The 14,526-nt window shown below is 44.0% G+C and overlaps 1 protein-coding gene across 1 annotated transcript; it reads right to left on the bottom strand.

The window, feature by feature from the left end:
- Positions 1–7,256: 7,256 nt before the first annotated feature.
- Positions 7,257–12,903, bottom strand: NYX (nyctalopin). The gene is made up of 2 exons (XM_057380913.1): positions 12,463–12,903; positions 7,257–9,724 (listed from the first exon to the last, which is right to left on the bottom strand). The coding sequence occupies exons 1-2, from the start codon at positions 12,557–12,559 to the stop codon at positions 8,325–8,327; spliced, it is 1,497 nt and encodes a 498-aa protein (XP_057236896.1). The 5' UTR covers positions 12,560–12,903; the 3' UTR covers positions 7,257–8,324.
- Between the last annotated feature and the right edge of the window lie 1,623 nt (positions 12,904–14,526).

Here is a 14,526-nt window from a genome sequence, read left to right on the forward strand (position 1 = left end):
GAAGAAATAGTAGTAAATAATAATTAGAAGAAAAAGAATAACAATAAAAATAGTAAGTTGAGTAAGAATTACGAGAACAAGAAGAATAAAAATAAGAATAAGAAGAAATAATAGTGGGAATTAATAAGAAGAAATAGAACAGAAAATAAGAAAAATAAGAACAACTAACACAAAAGTGAATAGTAGTAGTTGTAGTGAAGAAGAAGAAGACTAAGATGAAGATGAAATAGTAGTAGTAAATAATAGTATCAAAATAAGTTACACATCCACACATGCTCTAGAATCACAGAATGAAGGCAAGGGCCTCAAAGATCATCTGACTCCAACTGATTTTCTTCTGCTCTCTCTCTTTCTGAGACCTCTTTCCTATTTCTTTCTATCTCTCTACCTCCCCTCTCTTGTTAAATAAAATCCATGCTCAGTCAAATCCATACACTGTCATTGTGTGCTCTCATTTGTGCCTTCATTCGGGCACAAGCATCTCTCCCTCACAGGATCGTAACACATGGGCAGGGTCCCTTCCAGCCGCGAGCATTCCATGATTCTGTCAGCTCCTCACTTCCCTTTTCTTCTTGCCTCTGCTTTGAGCTGGGAATGTGCTTGAAAATGTCCAGCAAACAAATATTTGCTGTCTGCTGTGGGAGCCCACATGGCTTGGGGACCTTGTCACCTGCACGGCTCCATTATGAGCCACAGAACCAGCACCGTGGGAGCCTCGGGAATTGCACTCTGTGATCCACGGCACACAGTGCAAGGCTCTGGAATTMCAGTTTGCAGCAAGGAAAAATATTTCTTGTGGGAATGTATTTTACTATACTTTACTATAKTTAACTCAATATTTAAGTATTATCTTTTACTTATTCAGAGTAAATATGAATCCCAGTTTTTCCAACGTTTGAAATAAACTAAYGTAACTGTCTTTAAATAAGGAGGATTTGGCTGTTATACGCAACTGACAGGAAGATTTCAAATTATTTTTGGTTTGAGATCTCTTTAGACTGATGTTGCACTTTCATCTCTAGATGAAATGCAAAGTTTAAAATTTTGTTTCATCTCTCAAATAACAAAAACATAAATTACATTTAAAACACTGCCAATGGCAAAAATAAACATACAAAAAAGTGATTTTGTTGTAGAGGGTGTGAACACCCTGGCACAGTGAGCAGAATGAAAACAATGCACTCGCTGGTCTCCATCCTGGCCTGTATGTTGCTGTTTTTATCAAAAGTTGTGTAGGTAAGCATGGCCTGTTCATTTATTTTTAATATCCAAAAATCACTGTCTTTGTTTTACTTGATATGACAAACCTAATTTAAAAAATATTAATACTGAATTTTATAAAATAATTTGAAGCTAGAATGCCCAACATTAGCCAGTTACTTTTCCCATAAAGAAAAACATTATATTCCTAGTATTAATGCACATATTAACTGTGATTAAAAGTGAGGCAGCAAGGCAGTGGCAAAATATGTTACATAGTCTCATTTTTTATGCAGCCTCACACATGCCTCATTTATTGTCTCATGTTTCAGCAGACTTTGAGTATATTTGTAGTTTTCAAGAGATATCTAATCTTACTGTGAAAAAAACAAAACAATCTGAACAGGTACCAAGCAATTTTAACTAACACTGCTTGCAGGTAGCTCAGATTTTAGAACCTGACATGACAACAGCTCCAGGCGTTTTCTTGATATGGTGCAATTAGACATATTGGAGCAATTCAGAGCTACCAACCTAAACACGCCACAGTTTCATCATGGGAGATGAGGCAGCCCATGATGTTTAGGGAAATTCTTATCTGCAGCATGTACATGTAACCTTTAGAAGGTTTTTCTAAATTTCTTTAAAAACCCTGTTTAGAGAAAAGTCCTGAAGACACTTGATTCAACTGCAGAATCCTGAGAAACCTGTAGCTATCATTGCTTGAACTCAGGGGGTTGTAATAGATGATATTAAGAGCTGACTTCCAACTTAAATGACTCTGTAATCAAAACTGGAATGATCAATTAGAAGTATTTTAATTGGARTTTAAATTGATTTAAAAGAGAGTAAAAACTGCTCCTTTTTGTCAAGGAAGAAAAAGAGTCATTTGTGGAAGTGGTGAATTTTTGGATTTCTTCAACACAATWGTCTGCTTTGCATCTGTACAACCAACAATTTCCTGAAATCAGTTATGTGTTCAGGGCAAGGTSACGAAATTACAGGAGCACTCATCTCTCAGCTATCATAACTGGAGTGAGAGATGGATGGATTGTTGTGTGGAATATTTCATTAATAAGCAGTAAATATTACAGGTTATAGCAATGTTAYAGCACACACTACTGAATGCCGAAGAATCCACCCCAGGCTGATGCAGAAATAAAGTTTTTTAAACTCAGTCATTTTTCATTAAATTCAACAGTTTCGATGTCTAAACATCTCCTTACTCTGCCTTACAGCCATTTTTGTTTACTAGGATGGATGTAGCAAAAGCAACAAATCTGTRTCAAAACCGCAACCCAGTAAAGATTATTGAATAATAAATCAGTAAAGATTTATGAAGTTATCCTTAGGTGAAAGAAGATAAATCCCAGAAGTTTGTTTTCTGTTTATTATGAAAACTTTCAAAACTTTTCTTTCATTTATTGTTAGAAAAAAAATGCATACAGCTCTGTAATGGGTAAAAAAGATCTGTCTTCAAAATTCACAAGTTAGCTAATATTTAGACTAGGTATAAGGAAGAAATCTTTACTGTGGGAAGGGTAAAGTCCTGGAACAGGTTACCCAGAAAAGATTCCAGCTCTTCATAGCAATTCTCAGGTCTTCTTTTCCCTAAAATRCTCATCTGTCCCTGTGAACAGCTCAGGCTGTGTCTTCCAATACGTATTACCTTCTATATGCCAGCATMTATTTTATCGATCCTATTGCTCCAAATTACCTGCCTTTCAAGTAATTTGGAATTCATCACCACCTCCTTTAAGCTTTGCTAGCCTAAAAAATTCTGCATCTGCAAATTTGCTGCTACTTTTTGCCTACTGAAATWATCAATTGCTGGTTTCAGCACAGATATTTACAACCAGGTTTGTCTGATTGCAAGTTTATCATTTATTTCTGTACCTTGCCCTCTGGCTCTTTAGCAGTCTCATACATCAAGAAAGTGCCTGGCCACTTAGTATCTGATGCATTTCTTATTGTCACAGCACATTGAGACAAAACCATTCAGCACTGTGAGGAATTGCTGCTGCCAATTCCATCCCAATTTTCGTGTGCACAGCTGGTTGTCCTTCATTACTGATCTGTCACTTTTGCCCACCCTGGCACTGCACGCTCAGCCTTGTTCTCATCATCAAAAGCCCAGCAGTAAAATCCCACTGACCTACATGGATTTTTACACCTGCCTGTATGGCACAGTTTGTGGTGAGTCCAGCACATCTTCATCCCACCGGGGACTCAGTGTTTCCTTGCTTGTCCCCTGATCTGCCCTCAAAAAGCCCAGAACTCCCCAGACCCCATCCCAACATCCTTGTGCCTGTAAGGCCCTCATTCTAAGCAAACTGAGCAGAAACAGAGCACCACCTTCCCCATTTAGCTTGTTCCCCTTTAGATAGAGCAACATTATTATTATTATTATTATTATTATTATTATTATTATTGTTATTATTGTTATTATTGTTATTATTGTTATTATTGTTATTGTTATTATTATTATCCCCAGTTTAAACCACTTATGGCCCAATCTGGCTTATAAAATTTTGGTGCAAATAATAGGGATCCCAAACATCAAAAAAAGAGGGAAGGGTTGAGTGTTGGTTTTAACTGGGCTATTGCAGTTTCAATCACAGCTGGCGCTGCTGGAGCAGCACAGTGAGGGCATGGCAAGTTTTGGCCTGGAGCAGAAAGAAGCAGGTGCAGGAGAGGAGGAGTGGAAAGGAARGTGTGGAAAACATGGGGAGGCAGACCAAGGGCACCTTAAGCCTCATTGCAAACCTACAGCCACACCAAGAATCTGCTGTCCCAGGTCAAAACCCTCGTGTGAGGTGCTGAACAGGCACAAAGTGAAATCAGCTGTTAATCCAAACAGCAAAGACATGGAACAGGCATGAAGAGGAAACCATCAGGTGTGTACAGAAAAGCTAATGGTAGTTTTAGGCCTTTTTAAAATGCTTTGGGATTTTTCATAGAGAATATAAGATTCATGATATGCAAATTCAGAGTTAACTCTAAAACAGTCCTTTAAAGGACAGAGAGATGAAGATAGAAGTAMAACAAAGATCAAAGGATGTGGTGAAGGTCAAAGTTGAGAAGAACTGCAGAAGAAATTAACTTCTGCCATTTGRGGCTAAAAATAACCACAGAGTGCAAGATCAGGCTGGTTCAGCTAACCACAGGGTCAACAAAATCAGGCTTCGGGTAAGAGGCAGAGATAATTCTCTGTCCGGAAGGATCAGTTTTCTGTATTCATTTTTACATTATAGTTTGAAATACCAGCCTTGCCCCCGTGAGAAATGGAACTTTGGTGCTGATCTTGCACATATTTAGGTTTATGTTTTAAATATTAGCTATATGGTTTTCTTTGAAGTAATACTCATTATACCTTTTTTCTTTTTTTTTAATTACAATTTCTGGAATAATTACCATTATTCCATGGTTAACATTTTCTGTAATATTATTTTTAAACAACTTTGAAGGCTAGTGCAGCAAATCCTTCAAACTCCACTGATTTCTATCAGATTTGAGTGGGGGAAAAGGAAGGACCAGTATTATTAGTGTTTCTGCAACAATCCCATACTTTCACTCTACAAAAGCAGGCATTACAAGCACTTTTTTTCTCACCCAAACTAGCCCTGTTTTCTGAAACTCACATTGGAGCAGGAGTGACCATTGCAGGCTATTTTCTTGTAAGACTTCATATCTTTCAAAGGAGGAACACCAGTTTTSTGGAATAAGAAATTTTAACTCAGTTGATTTGGTTCTTTTTGAATTTGTGAGCACAAAAATTATCAGGGGAAAACTCAACAAATTAAAATTTATTAAGAGCTGTCAGCCAGATATTGTGAAGACAACAATTAGCTAAAATATGTAACARCACCCTTGAAAACTGGCCATGAAGTTCCTCAGTCTCAGCTGGTCAGCAGCTGTCAGTCTCAGACAGCAGCTGCTMCCACTCTAGCAAAAGACAGTGATTCCTCATGTCCTGGACTTCATGTTTCTCTCCAAAACAGAAAAATATGATAATCCACAAGAAAAGGAAAACAGCCAATAGATACATTTTGCAGGGGGTTACTGACAGTAGCTGTAAATTTAAAGAAWAAAAAAGTCCTAGTGTTCATGTTAAACACTGAATATGATCCTAGGGGTTCAACACAGTGACAGAATTCCAAGACACAGAGATGACATCCAAAGTCAGGTGGTTTCTTTCCTCTATTTACATTGACAACATCTCTCTTCTGTTCTAACAGTAACTGTTGTAAAGCATAAAAACCAGGTGCACCAGTGAAGAGCAGTGAAGTGTCACCAGGTRCCACACATTAATACAAATTGCCATCTCCGAGGACCTCAGGTACTTCAGTCTGGGAACAGCAGCTCTCTGAATAAACTTTATTCAGAAAGTATATCCTAACCTCAGCCAGCTCATGACCATTCCTCCCCACTACTTCAAACAAAATCCCAGCACCTCATGCTGAGGGCAGGGCTGGGAGCATCACTCTGATGGAAAATATTTGCAGTTATTCCAAAAAGACACTGGTTTGGCACCTTTGGAGGTGTCCCAGTCCAGAGGCAGATTTTGAAAACAGCATTGATTTATGAAGAGACACTGAGCCATGCATTAGTAACCAACAACTGGTTTGGGTTTACTGAAGCACAGTTTTTGCAGCAAGAGTCTGATCTAAGAAAATGAAAACCTCAAATTATTTGTTAAAAAAAATTGTGATTATGAGTTGTCACCTGTTCATGTAATCAGTGAAACAAGCTGTTTGCTAAGAGTTTCGAAACAAGAATCATGAAAGGATGAAGCAGGCAGTTCTAGTGTCTCCTCAAGGAATGAGCAGCACAGAGGAGACAGGAGAAAAGCGAGAGCAACCCCAGGCTCACAGACTTCTCCCCATCGACTCCGAGTGCCCATGTGCCAGCTGCTCTGTGCCACTGGAAACACACAAACACACATTGCTGAGCTCTCAGCTCAGAGGGAAGAGCAGGATTTCGAAGCAGCATGGAGGCTGTCCCTGTTCCTGCAGGGAAGCTGAAGGCCCATTACCCCACCACAGGATGCCAGCCCTGCCCTTTCCAGGCAGCCAGGACTGTGTTGGAGCAGCTCAGGGAAAGATTCCTGGGGCAGGCAGGTTTTTGACTACACGAGACACTTAAACCATTGATGCCCACGGTCACTGCCCTGCTGTCACACTGTACAATGTACATCCCTTTAGTCTGTCACCTGACAGCACTAAATCTCTGCTAAAACCAGTATTTTAAGAAGCTCCACATTCAGATCTGCATCTTGCAGATAAAGCAGGAGCATCTTTGAAGCAGTAATTGACTCGAAAGCCACTCAACAATGGCACAGTAAGGCGATCTTCAGCTTTAATGTGTTCCGGCAGAAAATGAACACGTGGGTTATAAAAACAATTCACTCATGAGGCATCCGTGCTTATAGGAAGTGAAATACAACCATTTGTGTCCTACCATCTGTGCCAGGCCTATTGATAAACCTCCCCTGACAGGATGAAATAGTGCTTCTGYAAAGGCATCCTCAACCTAATACGCCTCTACAGCACTGGGCTGGCCTAGGTTTGAAAACAGCCTCTTATAATACACAGATGAATTTAGCACTTAAGAAGATTAATGGATTCATAAATAGTCTGGAAATCCCAACTCATTGAATTTAGTTCATGGAACAGGTCAAATAGGCATTTATCAAACCATCTGGCATTTTGATTCCCTGGGGAAACTGTGGTCGAGCTACAGATAACTGAGGAGCCATTGCAGCAGGGAAGGCTTGGCTTTGCCTGTACTCAGCTTTTCTCTGGAAATCTCTGGTTCTAATGAGAAAGCAGTAGATCTTTTTGGACAGAASTGTATTTCTATAGAGTCACTTATATTTTGAAGTGTTGCTGCTTAACACAAACTAAGCACAGTCAGGTTCTAARTGAAGGYATTTATGCTGCAATAAATAGCTTTCCATTTACTCTAGGCCATGAAAGGACACTTGTGCACCCATTTGAGTCGCTTACCAAAAAAATCATCAGACTTATTCAAGGATCTCAAAAAAAMCCCCAAGGTTTGAGCAATTAATTTATTTTTGTGAGTAAAATATCAAATTATTTTATTAATATGCTTTGACACATAAAACATCATTCTTCCTGGTCATATTAGCAGCTTTCATTGAAGATTTCAAAAGTAAAACACTTAAGATGCCATATAAAAGAAAATTATCTGTATGGCAAAGTATGACACACTACATGGTACACATTTGTGGTGAAAATACAAAACATTTCATAGGGCCTGGTTGCATTTGTCATCACCATRCTCTGCCCTTGCTGTCAGGCCAGGAAATATTCTAAAAATAAAAACAATGTATTCATTGAAACAGTATATTAATTGAAAAATTAAACACATTGAACTTATGTGAATAAGTAGTTTTTTCAGTTTAAGTAGCTTTGCCTCAGAGAAGAATGTTCTGACAAACAYGGGTCCATCTGGTTCTCCTGCACCGGTGCCAGGATAACGGGTGGGAGAAAGGATCAAAATCCTGTCTGTGGCTGTGCCCAGACCTGCCTGGGGCAGGTGCCCTCCCCWGATGTTTTCCCCTTTTTCATGAGGCCCAGTGCTGCATCCCTGGATGCTGCCCAGGACTGCTCCCTCCTGTACCGCTGGGGGAAATCAGGAAGAGTTTCCCACTGTTCAGCAGCACCTGCCATGGTGTTTGTCAGGACAAAGTGTCTGTCAGGACACGAAGAGGGTCTGGTTTTGCTGCCTCTCTTGCTCTCATGAAGTCAAGTCACCTGGAGCTGGCCAATGGAATAAACACCACAGAGACAGATCCCTCTTCGTACAGTTTCCAGCAGGGAACACACATCTCTAGGCAAATTTCAACCCTAGTGCTACTCATCTTCCTGTGAGTATCCAGGAGGCTCTGAGACACCCACAGGGCAGGTTTATCACCCAGGGTGGGACCCAGATCCCACCAGCTCCCAGGAGAATCTGGAGCCAGATCCAACAAACACAACCTGGAAGGGTTTGGAGCCCATTCTGTATCAGAGGCCCGTAATAAAAACTTTTCTCTAATGACTTAGTATGTGCAGGGACTAAATGCTTAGGCAGAGCCCCTGCTCCACATAGCCCTTGGACTATTTGCACAGCAGAACAATCACTATAAAAAGTGCTGGGAGATACAAAGAAGAGGAGCCGGCCTCGGTTCTGTCTTTCCCCATGCCTGAAGAAACCCCTTCAGTCTGTCCATCCAGCTGCGTGGTGTTGCTGTACACCTCAGTGGCGTTTGCCACCTCTTCGGGAAGGCCCATCTGGAGCAAGAGTTTGGAGATAAGGCTGTTGAACTTGCTCTCTGTGGTTGACCAAGGCTCCTGGCTCGGGGTGGGCCCCTCGGACGTGATGTTCAGCTCCACGGGGTCGAGGCAGTAACCTTCRGGAGACCTCTCGTAGAGCACATCCGTCAGGTCAATGCCAGCCACTGAGGAGGGGGAGGCACACGGAATGTCCCTGACGAGCCTGTAGTTCTCCATCCACTCCTTGAGCCACTCGATGCGGCAGTCGCACTCCCAGGGGTTGCGGAAGAGGTACAGCCGCCCCAGGAAGTACACGGGCTCGAACACGGAGAAGGGCAGCGTCGTCAGGTTGTTGCTGTTCAGGTGCAGCGCCACCAGGCTGGTGAGGTTCTCGAAAGCCCCTTCCTCGATGTAGCTGATCCTGTTGCGGTCCAGGTAAAGGATCTCCAGCTCCCCCAAGTCCCTGAACCAGGTGTTGGAAATGTTCCTGAGAWAATTCCCCCCCAGGTTGAGCATCTTCAGGCGCCTCAAGCCATCAAAGGAGTTTTCTGGAAGCTCGCTGATCAAATTGTCATTCAGGTACAGGTACTCCATCCTCTGRCAGCCCTGAAAAGCTCGCTCATGGATGACGTTTATCTTGTTATCCTGCAGGTTCAGGTATTTCAGCTTGGTCAGGCCCTGCAGGGAGTTATAGGCCACCGCTTCGATCCTGTTCCTCTCCAGRTACACGTGGGTCAAGTTCTCCATGCCCCTGATGGCGCCTGGGATCCTCCTGAAGTTGTTCTGGAAGCAGAATAGCTCCTGCAGAGCAGGCAGCTCGATGAAGATCCTGTCTGGGATGTTGAAGAGGTTGCAGTCGGCCAGGTCCAGCCTCACGAGGCGCCGGAGCGCGGTGAAGGTCCGCGTGTGGAGATAGCGGATGTACTCGTTGTGGGCCATCCTCAGCTCYGTCAGGCTGGGCAGCCCCTTGAACGCCCCCGGCGTGATGAAGGAGATGTTGTTGTGGTTGAGAGACAGGGACCTGAGGGAAGGCAGCGTCCCGAAGGCCCTCTCRGACAGGAACTTGATGCTGTTTTTGTCCAGGTTGATGGAGGAGGCTTCGCAGGGGAACTCGCTGGGGATCTGCCCCAGGCCGGCGCGGTCACAGAGCACGGAGCAGCTCCGCTCCGGGGTGCACACGCAGCTGGGAGGGCAGGAGCGCACACAGGCCCACACCCCATGGACCTGCGGGACCCAAAGTAGCACTGCCATCCCCACAGAGACAGGAGAGAAAAGGGTGCATCATTAGCAAATTAATAAGTCACAGCAAGAAGAAGAAATTACACTGTCTTTGCTTCCTCTCTAGCCAGGCTAATTGCCACCTGTACACCAGTGCTGACCAAAGAGCTCTCGTGAACGATGTTAGAAAACATCTGCAATTTTTTTTTTTTTTAATGAAAAATGGCTTTCCCCTCTGAAAGAGAGGAAATTTAGGAATATATGGAAGAAATTATTTATTGTGAGGGTGGTGAGACCCTGGCACAGGGTACCCAGAGAAGTCATGGCACCCCAACCCTGGCAGTGTTCAAGGCCAGGCTGGATGAAGCTCTGACCAACCTGGTCTGGTGGAAGGTGTCCCTGCCCATGGCAGGGGGCTTGGAATGAGGTGGTCTTTTAGGTCTCTTCCAGCAAAACCCTTTCTCTGATTCCATGAAAATGAACTCATTAAAGAGGAAGAACTAAGTGGGTTTTTTATTGCTGTCCCAGACACATCCTACCTTCTTCTCAACRAAAAGAGAAGCCTCATCAGCGATCTTTACGTATTCACTAGGAGGAAATGGTGCCATTGCTGCTGACAGGTTTTCTGCTGCAGTTTATTGGCTARTATAATCTCTTTTTTCTTTTTTCTCAGCAAAACACAAGATACCAACAGCTTTACCAACAGCCACCTCTATTACAGCACTGCTGGAATCAGGGGAGTTTCCTCCACACTCCTGCTGAGTATCTGGGGGAGGGATTTCCCTGCTGCCTCTCCCTGTGGTTTGCAGCAAAGTGTTTGCCTGCTGCAGCTGTATTCCCATGGGCATTTTTAATACGACMGACTTGTGAGGTGATATGCCAGGAAGCATCAGCTTCAGCAAGCATCAAGCTTTTATTTTTGCAGTCTTTAAGGCTTTAATGTACTGGACAAATGACAGTTTGAGCTSCAATTGCTCTGCCTTTCCTCCATCCTTTCTAAAGACGATGTGCATGGGATAGTATTTAAGGGTTTACACTGCCTGTGTAAAGGAGATGCACAAAACCAGTTGCTGGGCAAGTCCCCTCTGAAGGGCATCAAGCCAGGAGCTGCCCAGCCTGGGTCTGTTCAAACCATCCTGGTTTTTGGATAGTTTGGATACACAGAGAGAGCATCAYAAAGGGATGAGCTGTGGCCTCTTCATCAAAATTCAGGTCCCATCATGCCTGGGYACACTATTGTGACTGGAGAATTAGCAAAACAGCCTCACTTCAAGGATAAATGATAGTGAAGGACGCTGGGAGGGGAAAGGATTTTAGACAGGTTGTCATTTTGTTTGTCTGCTCTTCTCCTTTTCCCATGCCCTTATCTAACAGACACAGCTGAAGGAAATTCCCCKGCAGTCAAGGCCCTGACAACAGCTGGAGTCTAAGGACAAGAAGGGGAACAATATGCTGGCCTCAGATTGCTCTTTCTTTGTGCAGCCTGCCCAGGGGCTGCCTCGTTTGCTACCCTCTGCACCACTGCACCCTCTGTGTGCCAACAGGGGCATATGTTGTTTTTGTGAGGCAGTTACATAAACTGAGGGCCAGACAGATTAAGGATTTGCCTGTTCCCAAATGCCTGACTGCAGGTGGTTGTCTGGAAAAYGATGGATGCGAGTGTTGCTGCTGGTACAGGAGCCTCGTATGGGTTCGGGGTGACATCCAGAGGGGCATTTGTGCACAGGCTRTCCCACAGGTGAGGCTGTCCTGAACAAGCTCAGTGTTAACTCCAGCTGCCCCAAGCTCAGTCACATCCCTGGCCTGAATTCAGAGCAGACCTCCACCCACTGCTGTGCACTCAGTGGGCACTGCAGGAATGAGCTTGCTGATAACCAAATCCCCTCCTTCCCCTCCCTGCTTCTTCTCTAATCACTCAATAAAGGCAATGTCTGCAGCCAAGCCATATCCAGCCTGKTTTTCTTTTACACGAGTGTTCAATCTGGGTCTCCTGAGAGTGGCATTTCATAGCAGACCTCTAAGATCTCTGTTTACAAATGTATCTTTGCACTGGGCAGGACATGGAAAGCAAGTGCATGAGAACCATGCAGTGAGAAAATATCCCCCCAGTAAGAGAAGCTCAGAGAAGCCCCTCAGCAATGCAGCCTTTGTGGCAATTTCTCCTCTTTCTTCTGCAAAAGAAGTTGGAAAGAAATCTTCCACCTGAACCCCACCAAACCCTTGGGAGAGCTGTAGCTCAGGGCAAAAGAGATCAACTCTCCCCTCTTGGCCAGATGTTGTCTGATCAATGTAGCCTGAAACATTCCCATCTTTCCCACCTTACTCCTTCCCCTTCCCTAAAAAAGAATGTTATTTGATTTTAATGCTGTGTTCCCAGACAGGGCAGCAGCTGGAAGCCCTCTGCGGCTCATTGACACAGWGGGTGCTCAGATGAGAGGTGTGTTTGAGAAAAGGGGTGAAATACAGCAGGAAGGTCAAAAATATTTGTGACATTAAGAAATTTTTTAAAAAAATTCTCACAGGGATGAGATATTTTTCTCTTTTAAATACTACAGTAATTCAGTATTTGGAAGAAAGAGTGAGAGACCAAAGACCGGGCGGGGGGGTGGGGGGGAAAGGTTGCAGTGTTTTTAGAAGGGTAAAGAGACAATGATTGCAATATTTGAATATTTAACCACCACCTTTCCAAACGATCTGTCTAATCCACTACTGGATAATGCAGAATAAGAGTATACTCACCATTTAGAATGATGGCAAACATTACCTTGATTATTCTCTAGTGGCATTTCAGGTCTGGCAAGCAAACTTGAGGGATCTAAAAGCACACAGGAAGAACAGGGACAGGTTTCATCCTCTRTCATTTCCCTGCATCATTTTTCCATAAAAAGATCTAAGTTTAGAAAGGAAGATGAAGGAAAACGCTCTTCTCTCGCACTTTCAAACTGAAGAAGTCCCCAGCACCTTTCTGGTGAGTATCTTTCTTCCACCACTGACCTTCTCAGGRAATCCTGCAGCTTTGTGCCACTGCTTTTCAGGAGCTCATCCGCATCCTTCCCCCCAGCCGTGCTGAGGGCAGGTTCCTGTCATCTGAGGTGGGAAAGGATCACCAGCAGTAAGAGATTGGCTGTCACCCCAGGAAACAGGTGCTAGTACAGAGGAGTGTAACCAGCTTAACATCAAATAGTGGAAACCAAAATTCCCAACAGAAATCATCTGGATGAGTCGCTTACCTGGCCAGACARTGGCTGTGTCCTCCCTGCTGCTCATCAGGCTGCCCTTAGCCATACGAGTCAGTCTCTGAAAAGTTGGCATTTTTTTCTCACAAGCTATCATTTAATGGCAGGAAAATCCTCTGTATCAGAGGAGGATTAGCGGAGATGGAAGAATGTGCCTGTCCTCTAAAGCTCCCAAAGCAAAACAGGGATTGCAGACAAACCAAACGGATGYTTTCTCCCCTCTGCCAACCTGCTCTCCCCCCACCATTAAAAAAAAAATACAGTCCAGAATTGGACTGCTGCCACCCAAACAGCATTGCTGAAAGTCATTACTCCACTCCCCATTATGTAATGGCAGAAGAGGTGGGAGAGTGCTGCCTAAATGGAATTAAATTTGGGGGCAATCACAGGCTTATGGCTTCTCTTCGCTGAGCTCTCCAAASAGACACAGCTTGACATTCTCATCCCCCATCCACATTTTCCCAGCCCCAGTGTGGCTCACACACTGCTAACAGGATGCCAGTGTGCTTTGCTTCACTAGGAATTGCTCCTGAAGGACAAGGAGACACCCAACAGCGCCAGGAAAAGGGTCAGCAAACAAGGGAGCTTGMACTGTGTGTATGGCCTTGATAATAATAAATTCTGGGCTGTCTGGGAGTGTGTTTTGCTTGTGATGCAGCAGCTGGTGCATGGAAATCATAAGGACAGCTTCTGYATGTGGTGATGTTTTAGCATTCAGGATGTGAATTGGGGTTTAAAGCCTTTTCTGACAGAATGATGATGGTTTCTTTGGAGAGTGGGGGCTGAATAAGTGAGTTATCTCAGCCTCCCATGCCTTAGGTAATTGCATTCACCATGTCAGAGGGAAAAATTGCTCCACTCTTTATTTCCAAGTGAATTATTTTGCTTTGTTTTCCTCCCCGGAAATGGAATACCTGATGAATTTATGCTTGACACAGCAAGAAATATTCATCTGGGAGCCAGCCTGCTGCTGCTCAGCTCCTCCTGCAAATTAAAGCACCCTGTTACATCAGGTTTATTTTGGTKTGGCCCTCCCTCAGTCTTAAGGCATCTGGCTGGCACCTCAGGAAATCTGTCTGTGGCAACAGTGTGTGAGCAGCAGTGCTGGGGGCAGGCTGAAGGGCAGGGGGTGACCCATACAGCACAGATTTTAGCTGAAGGATGCCTTTCCCCACCATCCTGCTGTAATAAACCCTCCAGATTTGCACTCCAGTGCTTTGCACCAYGCTGTTTTGCAGAGGAGGAAAGAGATGTGCAAAGCCACAGACAGGCACGCTGCAGCCTCCACCACAGAGCTGAAGCTGCAGACCTTGTGGGGACAGAACCAGCACCAGCTGGGTCCTCAGCAGTGCTGGGGTTGATGYTTCTCCTGGAAATTCTGGTTCCCATGGGACTACCAGGAAGCCACAACCTACCTGATGACAGAAAACAGAATACTGGCCTTTCAGCCATGAAGAAACTGAGAGGGGAGAAGGAAAATGTGCTATTTCCATTTCTTTCTTCCCCAGTATTTGCGAGAGCCTTATCAGTGGTACCAGGAATTATGTCTCTCCCCAGGTACACACACGCTATCGGCCAGGTAGGAGGCAGTG

This window comes from Malurus melanocephalus, unplaced genomic scaffold, assembly GCF_030028575.1.
Source record: "Malurus melanocephalus ecotype Western Australia unplaced genomic scaffold, MMel_1.1 scaffold_479, whole genome shotgun sequence".
NCBI classification, from domain to species: domain Eukaryota; kingdom Metazoa; phylum Chordata; class Aves; order Passeriformes; family Maluridae; genus Malurus; species Malurus melanocephalus.